At 41.2% G+C, this 10,664-nt stretch overlaps 1 protein-coding gene across 1 annotated transcript in view; it reads left to right on the top strand.

The window, feature by feature from the left end:
- Positions 1–10,664, top strand: part of LOC101854347 (plexin-A2) — a gene marked incomplete in the record, with an annotated part of 268,808 nt that overhangs the window by 230,824 nt on the left and 27,320 nt on the right. Inside the window, 13 exon segments of the mRNA XM_035970985.1 lie at positions 1,064–1,327; positions 1,981–2,077; positions 2,857–3,038; positions 3,648–3,787; positions 4,093–4,210; positions 5,233–5,375; positions 5,827–6,000; positions 6,305–6,398; positions 7,420–7,662; positions 8,105–8,260; positions 8,639–8,876; positions 9,678–9,823; positions 10,231–10,421. Coding sequence (XP_035826878.1) covers positions 1,064–1,327; positions 1,981–2,077; positions 2,857–3,038; positions 3,648–3,787; positions 4,093–4,210; positions 5,233–5,375; positions 5,827–6,000; positions 6,305–6,398; positions 7,420–7,662; positions 8,105–8,260; positions 8,639–8,876; positions 9,678–9,823; positions 10,231–10,421 — 2,186 coding nt within the window.

Here is a 10,664-nt window from a genome sequence, read left to right as displayed (position 1 = left end):
CCCCCCCCCCCCCCCCCCCCCCCCCTTTCCACTACCCTGCTTTTTCTCTCCAGTTGTGATCTACAAGTGCAGTGCTATGGCCCAGACCTGTGGGGACTGTATCACCTTGATGTCCAAGTTCCAATGTGGCTGGGGGGGGAGGGAGAGATCAAATTCATTTTAATTGGTTTATAAAAAGCTGGTAACTAAAAGGGATGTACAATTTGATCTTAACATAACTTAGGACATTTTTCTGAAGTTTTGTTCATGGGCAATATTTTGTACCTTACTCATTTCTTAGTTTGTAAATTCTCAGTAAGAAGCTATCTAAATATCAATTTGAGCCCAATAGGAAACACATTGTTGTCATCTATTGTGACACATATTAGTATATTTAGTAATCGGCCGCATATTCGTGAGTGCGGTTTGGTATTCTCATTTATCTTTATGTTATTGTAATGTAGTTATAGGGAAACTGTTCAGTTTTGCTTATACTTCCTATGAAATTGACTTCCATACCCAGCAAAAAATTTGCAAGCACTTTTTGTACTGTTAGTGCAGGAGATGCTTCGTCCCAAATTTTAGTCCCTGCCTGGAGAATTTGGAAAATAAAATGCATTCAGGTTCATGTTTGTGGGGCTTGAAAAACAATTTTTACACCCCTAAGGCACAGTGTTTTACTTATTATACTGTGCAAGAACTAAGTTTGTGCTAATTAGTCTTTATTTTCATTTCTGCAGCATTTGTTCTGACGTTATGGTATGAGTCTATCTTTCTTCTTCTGTTTCAGAGTTTTCTTGTGGGGTATTCATAGGTAGTTAGCAGGTGCTCTGGTGTGGCTTGCTCCTTCTTTCCTATCGAACGTCTATTATCTTGCTCTCTCCTCCTTTTTTGTGTTTGTTTCTCTATTTGAACACCTCAAATCTTCTGTTATATGAGCTAATTGTGTTACAAGTGCTATAAATCACTTCTAGAACGAAGAATTGTATGGTAGTCTGTTTCCTATAGTGACTAGACACACAATAATGGTACTCAACCAACAACAGTAGAATTGATTTTGTTTCTCCTTCATGTTTTGTTCCAGCGGACGGGGAGTGCATCCAATTCTAACTCAGGTCCAGGCTTTTGCCCCCGGTTCGAGAGTATGGACCAAAATACCGAGATTCTGGTGCCAGCCATGGCTCGCCAGGAGATCCAGGTTCGAGCCTACTCCCTTCACCCATTTCAGCTGAATGACCTGCGCTGCCAGTTTGGCATCAATAAGGTGATCAAGAAGCCGGCTACAGCGAAGAAATTGACGCCAGACTTGGATGGGGGAGCGTACATTGTAACGTGTGAGGAGATGGAGGTAAGGAAGGAACTAGATGCTATTGGGAGTTTTTGAATTGATTTTTTTTTTCGGGGGTGGGGGGGGGGGGGGGGGGGCAATGTGTTTGTCTAGAATTACGAGTGATGTTTAAGATATTTTCTTTTCTTATTTTTCAATTCCTAGGTAACTTTGGGATAAAATTATTTCTCACTTCACCAGGATAAGTGAGAACCTAAGCTACTCATGTGCACGAGGAACACTTTGTGTCTTTATATGATATATTGATTTGATAGTCAAAAAAGATTGAGAGAGCCTTAATAATAAAAAATCGACTGCGTTTTAACTGATTTGTTTTAGGGTTTCTTGAGTAATTCATGCATTTTTGCATTCATTAATATTCAGCTGCACTGATCGTAAACAGATAGATTGGCTCTTGTAACCAAAAAACATTAAATGTGAAAACTATTACCAACTCAACTTTGAGATTGACCCACTCCAGTTTTCTCCCTCGTTTTGTCTCAACCATGCTACTCCCAGAGTTACCTTTGTTAATTTATTACCTCACAGAGTTCCCCTTCACCTGGACTGCCAAACTTCACCCACCATCATATCATTATTTTATCATCTAGCACAGTTCGCTAACATTTGGACCTCCAGAATTCACCATGCTGTTGTTTTATTGTCTTGCTCAGTTCTCCTACATCCAGACCATGAGCCGGATGGACGTTCTGTTCAACATCACGTGGGGTGGAGCTGACAATCCTCTGGACAATACACAGGGCGTCAGTGGTGAGTAGTGCTGGGCGGCCAGGTTCCCAATTATTGAAAGCTAGGAATCGTAGGAATCGACTCCGAACCCAATTACTTACTTTCTCATCATGTGATTTTTTTCTGGTGTTTACCTGGTTGGCTCCGAACATCTTCAGGATTTAGGATAACCTTGATTTCGGAGCACTACGAAGCATCAACTTCTATTTTTTTTTTTATCTTTAAAAAAAGAAGATTTTTATGATAAAAGTAACCGGCAACCAATGGTTTATGTAGAAAGGAGACGGAACTTTACTTCGGTAATATTAATCGTGGGGGTCGGTTCCGGAATCGACTCTTCGCCCAGCTCTAGTGGTGAGGCCCCTTACATAGTGACTGTTTTTCCCTATGTTTGCTATTATTTTTGTGATGTATTCCCAGTTTCATGGTTATGTACTCCAGAAAAATATTTGCCTTTGTTCACAGAGCTGGAAATGGTTACTTTGGAGTCTAGAAGGATAGAATTAATGTTAATTATAGAAAGCGTGCACGGGTGTGTATGTTATTCCTTATTCCCGATAGAATAATATGGTATCATAAAATGTACTAGAGAATCTTGTGAACTTACACAAGACTTCTATAGATAGACAGGAAGTGTTGAAGCAGCCCAACTTCCAAATAATTTAAATTATGTTGGTGGGGGAGTAAAAGATGTATAGACCTTGATTTTTTAAAAAGACAAAAGAAAAACACTAAGAAACTCTCCAACCCCCCCCCCCCCCCCCCCCCCCCCTTTCCACTACCCTGCTTTTTCTCTCCAGTTGTGATCTACAAGTGCAGTGCTATGGCCCAGACCTGTGGGGACTGTATCACCTTGATGTCCAAGTTCCAATGTGGCTGGTGCCACGACAATCGCTGCACTACCAGTTCTTTCTGCCCTGTAGCCTATCAGAATGAATTCTTGGAGCAGGGCTCCATATGTAGAAATCCCCGCATCCTGAGTGTAAGTTGAAAAGAGATGTATTTGATCTGTCTCCTATCTGTCTTTCCGTCTGTCTTTCCGTCTAGCCATCCTACCATCAGTCCATCTATATGTTTACGTTTACAGGGGAACTTTCTCTTATAGCTACCTGTATAAGACAGTCACCTGTGCAAACATTCACTTCTCATTTCCCGCTTTGCATCTTTATTTTTCAAACCTTATAATGACACTGAGTAAGATGACCACCTCTCTAAGAAAGACACTTTTCTCTTCGACGAATGGTAACTGTCTTACATATGCAAGTCTGTATTTAGGTCGTCTGTCTCTGTGTATGTGTACCTTTGTTAATCTGTTTTGCTATAAAGCTAGTGTGTTTATTAGTATATTGGTCTGACTGTCCATCAGTTTTATCCTTCAATCATTATTTCTATCAGTCTGCATTTCCATCTGTATGTCCATCTGTTTCTTTTCATCATGCTGCTATGTTCTCTTTATGATTTTGATTTTTCCCAATCAAATAAATGCTTCTGGAGACAAGAAGCTGTTGTGAAATGTGTACCTCAAAGCTATTTTTACTTGCAAGCACACAGTTGTCCATGTGTTTTTATTCTTCTCCATTTGCTCCGACAGTTTACCCCCAAGTCGGGCCCTGTGCAGGGCGGCACTCTGGTCACCATCAGAGGCCAGAACCTGGGCTCCAAAAAAGATGAGGTCAAAGTTCAGATTGACATGGTGAAGTGTGAGATTGTCAAATTCCAGGCTCCCAACATGTAAGTTACTTATAGCTATCGTTGATTTGAAAAGAGATTTCTGATGCTCTAAGTAGGGTAAGTGCTACCTCTAGGAGGAGCACCAAGGTCCATTGCACAAAGCTTGAATTTCTCAGCCTTGCTCGTTCTTTTGTCAGAGGCATAGTTAAGACTTTCTCATTTGGTATTGTTATTGTTTTTGGTTTTTTTAATAAGTACTGGCAACAAGATGTCTTCTTTGAGAAACACAAATGGCTCAACACCCTCCAAATGTATGTTTTCTGTTCTTACAAAAAGGTTATATATCATATTTCTGTGTTCCTAAGGACTGTATGCCGCACAGAGGAAGCTACAGCGAGACCGAACTTTGAAAACCATGTCATGATTGTGGTGGGCAAGGACTATAGTGTCATGAACAGGTCTCATGACAAGTTTGCTTTTGTGGTGAGTTGGCGGCACACTTTCTGTTATAATGGTTCCTCTTTAGTGGTTTGTTTTGTACTGTTTTTGTGTCGTAATACGGGGTGCCCATTGCGGATGGGGTCGGGTCGGGTCGGACGGCGGTCGCCCTAATCGCCGCCTGAAAATGAAGCGTTTGTTATTTAGGTGATTAGTCAGGCGCGATCGGCTTGTGCCACGATACCCGCTTTGCACCCTCCATCTGGCTAGCAAGCTGCCCCGACCAGACTCGATCCCCCAATGGGCACCCTGTATTAGGGAAAAGAATATTTATTTTCGCTACTTCTGTCATGTCTAGGGTTTTAAGGAACTTTTATGTATGGGTAACACTCGCAGAGCACCCCTTTTTAAACAATTTTTATCTCAGTATTTTGAATATATATGTTTGTGTGGAAGGAAAAGAAATCAAATGAGGTAGTGCTTGATGAAGCCCACGTGGGATGCTCAATGTTAAAAACAAATGCAGTTTTTGGGACACCTAAATAGACATAAGGGTCTTGAACATCTAGCTCTCACTGGCAAAATTGAGGGCAAGCGAGGCAGGGGTAGGCCCAGAACAACATACTTAGGGAACCTAAACAAATGGGTAACAGGAAAGGATCAGGGAAACATAGCTTTTTTGAGAGCATCCGAGCAAAGGAATGAATGGAAAACCATGATCGCCGATGTCTGTCGCAGATCTGGCACTGGATAATGATGATGTTTGTGTCTATGTCTGTTTGTGTGTGTTAGTGTATATATGAATGTGCTTAGAATGTCTGTGTAATTCGAAAGATTGCCTGTTCTCTGTAGCCTACCCTTTTCATCCTGATAAATACATGCTTAATACCTTTAAACCTTTTTTTTGTGGATTGTTGGAGGGCTGTATTGGTAGGTCCTGCTTTTTTTTCTTTCCCTCTGATGTTTCTGTCTAACTTTTTCCCTGCACTTAGTAACTGTTATTGCACCTATATGCCTCTGTTCTCTCAACCAAAGAAAACGAAGCTCATTTATTTCTCATTTCATAGGAACCCCGCATCACAGGCATCTCCCCCGATGTGGGTCCGTACGCAGGTGGTACATCTGTCACCGTGTTGGGTGAGCACATGGATGCCGGCTCCAACGTCTCTGTTATGATTGGCCAGATCTACCCGTGTACACAGCCAAAGAGGTGAGTGTCATGCTTTTTCCCTGCACAAAATGGCTGTTACTGTGTGGATAAGATTTTCTTTCCTCAAGCAAAACAAATGTTTGACACAAAGCTGTTACAGAGTGCACACATCTGAATTGTGATAAGTCTCTTGCTTTAATTTAGGCTTTGCTCTTTTACTATTGACTTGGCTCTTGTCATAGATCATACTTTATACTTTATGGGTATTTTAAATTGTCTTTCTGTTTCACAATTATGAATTTTTTTTCCATATTTTGATTTTTTGTTTCTACAGTATAAGGAAATTATTTGTAAAGTAAAACTCTTCTCTCATATTATTATGTTTTTGGAACACTGTCCTAATTAATTAGTTGATATACAAAGTTGTAAAAGTGGAGTCTGATGTAGTTCTTAATGTTGTCTTCAGACTGAAGTAATGCGCAATCTCTCTCCTCTCCGTATCATTCTTCAGCTTGAACACCACTGCACTGACTTGCACAACTTCTGAAGCCCCGACATCAACGTCCCAGGATTTTGGCTTGACCATGAATATAGACAGTGCTGTGTTGAGGCCTGCCGGAGTCGTTTTCAGATACGTCCGCAATCCCAACGTCACGTGGGTGTCACGTTTTAAGGTCTTACGCAGGTATGTATTATGGAATTTTTTTCCTTTTACATTTGTTTCAATGAGTGGTTGTAGGGTGGTATTGGTAGGTCCCCTGCTTTTTTTTTGTTCACCTCAATTGTTTCTGTTAATCTGTCATACTCATACTCTTTTCCTCACTATATGCCCATTGTTGTGTTGCTGTGCTTCTTTTTACTCCAGCAAACTGAACTTTTGTTTCAGTGGTTCTAGTGCTCTAATCTGTTTGCTGGTGCAATGTGTCCGCTGTTGTGCTGACTTGCCATAAAATACAACACAAAAAAAACTTGTTGTTTGTCCCTTTCAGCGGAGGTCTGCAAGTGAATGCCTCTGGGGACAATCTGCGCAATGTCCAAAAGCCTGAGATGCTGATGTGGTATCAAGGCAAAGCTTATAGTGGGGTGAGTAGCAGATTTATGCCGTATGCATAGTCAATATGCTAGGTTAACAGCCAAAGTCAGACTACAGTCAGTATAAAACTGATCCACCATGGCATTATTATGATGATGTACCACCATTTTTTAAAATATGCATTTACGACCCAAATCTTGAAAAGCATGAAAGTAGGAAATCTGTTAAGCTTTACAATGATAAATGAGGTAGGCCATCGTTATATCATGATGACGACTTTGTTAATTTTAATAATCTTATTTCTTTATGTTAAGCTTTTTTTCATTCTACGGATTCTCTGCATCAAAAAATTATATGACTAAGGAAAATTTGACTGAGCACATTATTCAGAAACAGGGCCTTTACTTTGCTGGCACTGATTTTGTCACCATTCCTTCCTCCCAAAGATATCCTTTAACCCTCTCCGTACACCCTGGGGTCATTTTGTACCCCCGGGGTTGTATTCTTCACATTTTAGAATACTTCTAGGACAAAGATCTCTTTGAAACTTCCAGTATTTCTAAAAAAATCGTTTTGACAGACCGCTGTGCAAAGCGTACGGATCGGATTAATGAGTAAATTTCCTCTTTGAAAGTGGTGGCACAGAGTTCCCCATATCGTATGGATACGATAGTAAAACATGACATATGGATAGGGTTAAAATGCCGTATTTATGTCTGAAACAGCTTCATACTTTTTGTCTAGGTGTTGTCTGTCACTGCAGAATGCAGCCCTCCAACAATGAACATAGTTTTGTAGAGCACCTAAATTCATGGGGGCCTGCGGTGTAGTGGTTAAACTCTTCACCCTAGCAAGCAGAACTCATGAGGTCATTTCCCTGGGTTAGGAAGATTTTTTAAATGGAATATCTCAGTCTGTCTGCTGGAATTTTGTGTCCTGCTCAATCCGCATTACCTCCGACAGGCACGGTCATAGCAGCCTGTCTCTTAAATGATCTAAATCAGATCCATTGGGGTGTAAAAGTTTACAAGCGGGTCAGTTCCTTTACCTTCCTCTCTCTCTCTCCAACAGCCGTGCTGGTTTCTGGCTTTCCCTGCCAACAACATCACATGTCTGTCCCCACTGATAAGTGGCCTTGACCCAGTCTTTGACCAGCCCCTGGAGCTGGACTTTGGCTTCCGGATGGACGAGGTCTCCCAACTGCAGCGACTCGGTGGCCAGGGCAAGATGACCGTTTACCGTGACCCGATTTTGGAGCCTTTCAAGGATGGAGAAAAGACTCATCAGCAGAATACGGAGCTTCTCTTTCTGAATGTGAGACCCTCACTGCTTGATAACAGCTTAATTGTCTTCTTTTTTTTTATATTATTGTCAGTGTCCTAGTTTATGGAATAGTATGTAATTGTGCTTACACACTAACATGCACACACACACTCTCACAGCCAGTCACATATGTGCATAATTCGTACTTATGTATTTGTGTTCACGTGCAAGGGGATTTTACATATCGCGATCTCAGTGCTTCCTTGTCGTATCTCCATTTTTAATAACAGTGAAAACATTTCAAAGAGTGAGCATAAGAAGAAGTCACACTTTCACTGTTTTAAAAAAATGGAGGTACGGCAAGAAAGCATTGGGGTCGCGATATGTATGTATCTCTCTTTTTTTTTCTCTGTCTCTCATCTCATCAACTCAGATAAAGCATTTCATCTTCTATCTCTCTCTCTCTAATTGTCTCTCTTTCTGTCTCTGTCAGGGTGAAAATCTGGATGCCGTGAGGGAGCAAGATGTCAAAGTTCACATCGGCAAGGTGGAGTGTGTGGTGACATCAGTAGTGAGCACTGTCATTATGTGCAAGCCTCCATCCACTCAGCCAGCCCCCCAGATCGGCAGTGGGTTCCCACAGGTTCTGGTGAGTGCACAAAACATCCTTATCTCTGTTTGTAGGGCATTGAATAATGCACTGGCTTTCTTCCTTTTATCTACAATTATATAAATGGCAGTTATGGCAGAAGTGGACAATTTCAGAAAAGGTGGAGGGGGAGTGTCGGGGGAGCTCAGTAGCTCAACAGGTATTGTGTTCATGTGTCAACCTGGTGATTGGGAGTTCGAATCTTGGGTATAAGGATTGAGCTTCAATAAAACCTTAACATTTTAGAGGTCCTGTGTGAAAGCTCTGCACGTTAATGATCCCTAGATGGTTTGGTTCCAAATTGAAAAGAGATGGCCCTTAGCAGTAACCCAAACATTTCATATACCGAGGCTAACATGTCCACATGTTCTTTGGCAGGTTGAGATTGGCAGGAACCTGACGTACAAGCTGGGCTACCTGAAGTATGAGCAGCAGCAAGAGCTGTCACAGGCAGCCATCATTGGCATCGCTGTGGGCGTGGCCGTGCTGGTGCTCATCATGCTGGTGGTCTGCGTCTGCTGCATCATTAAGTTCCGCCGCAACGACGACATGATGAAGAAGATGAAGAAGGATATGGACCAGCTCGAGTCGCGTGTGGCCAACGAGTGTAAAGAAGGTAGGTTGCTAGGCAGCCATTTTTTTCTTTGAAAGCAAAGTATACTGTCGGCCAGCTTTATTTATTGCTCTGTATTATTCGGATGCATGTGCTCAAGAGATGTTTCGTTGAAATTCAAATTCTAAATGTTGAAGAAAACATGCAAAGATACATAATTTAGATGCAACTTTTAAAAGAATGAAATAGATTTTTCTCTATCCTGAAAAATGTTACTTTCCGGGTATAGAACAGTTGACCGACCTACCAACAACACAATTCTTGTTAGGATTGAGTTCCGGTTTTATAATGGTTTCATCCATGAGACTTTAGGTGAGGACTTTTGGTTGACTGCTGGTGTGCCGGAGCAGGAACTCACGTGACTCAGGGGAGTGGTAGTCCTTTTGATGCCACTCACAACATAATTCTTTTCCTGATGTCAGTGAAATTCCAGAAGGTTCAAATGTTTTGGGGTTGTTGTTGTTTTTTTTTACTCTTATCTGCTAGTGTTTATAGGTATACTCTCAGTGCACCGTTTCTGATGATAACCACTTTTTTTCAGAAGCTTTAGGTTGGTCTAAGAGGTACACTTGTTTAATAGATGTCAGAACACATAGTGCAGTTGATATCCTGCACTTGCCTGGTTGTCGCCCAATCACAAACTCTGAATACACCTCTATTTACGATAACCCCTAATGATGAGACATCATGTAAACGCATTCCATTTTCTTTCTCATTTTATTAGCTTCTTTCCCTGAAACATCAATGGATGTGTTATTAACTTCCTTCTCGTTTCATCTGTGCCATTTCATATCTTCTTTGCAGCATTTGCGGAACTCCAAACTGACATGAGCGAACTGGCCAGTGATTTGAGTGGTGGGGGTTCAATCCCATTCTGGGACTACCGAACCTATTGCATGCGAGTGCTTTTTCCTGGTGTTACGGATCACACTGTCATCAGAGAGTTAGAGGTTTGTATAGAAAACATTTGTATGTATGTGTGTATATCGGGGTGGGTGGATGGATGCTGTTTTAGCTGGGATATTTTTCTAGATCTGTTCTTCTTTCTACTCTGTACAGTGTTCAGCGGTGTCAGGAAATGTATCTAAAGGGACCTTTTTTGCTTCAAAGTTCTTGGAGTTATGAAATATGAAATGGTCCAATTTATTTGTTACTGATCTAAAAATGCTCATTTCTCTTAGTCACATTTCTGCTTTATTTTCTATTCATTCCATTCAATAAGTTATGGGAATTCTGCAACCTGTAGATGACACGTAAGTACTTTTTAGTCGTTGTATGTAATTCATTGAATGACAATTTATTCCAATCAGTGTATTGTACACAAAGAGAACTGTCTCTCTTTTACTTTCGTGTTTAGCTGGACTATCGCCACCGTGAGGATACGGAGAGAGGTCTCAAGATGTTCTTCAACTTGATACGCAATAAAACCTTCTTGTTGATCTTCATCCGCACTTTGGAGTCCAATCCTGACTTTTTTCTGAAGGAGCGTGTAAACGTGGCCTCACTGATCTCTGTGGCTCTGCAGACACAGATGGAATATGCCACTGAGTAAGTTGTTGTTTTGTTTGTTCTGCATACACCTTTCAGATTTTTTTGGTGTCATTTTTAAGGTATAAGGTAAAAGTAAATTTGGGCTACACCCCATTTCGAACTGGTTTACTCAGTATATATATAGTATCCAGGATAGTCATGGGGTTTGCAGTTATGTCTTACAGGAACAGGAAATGGCATCTTGTGATCACTGTGATGCTTGAAGATGTTTGTGTGTGTGTGTGTGTGTGTGTATGTTGG

The sequence above is a fragment of the Aplysia californica genome, unplaced genomic scaffold (assembly GCF_000002075.1).
Source record: "Aplysia californica isolate F4 #8 unplaced genomic scaffold, AplCal3.0 scaffold00355, whole genome shotgun sequence".
Taxonomy (NCBI): domain Eukaryota; kingdom Metazoa; phylum Mollusca; class Gastropoda; order Aplysiida; family Aplysiidae; genus Aplysia; species Aplysia californica.
Note: the sequence above shows the minus strand (reverse complement) of the source record. Positions and strands in the feature narration are given on the sequence as shown.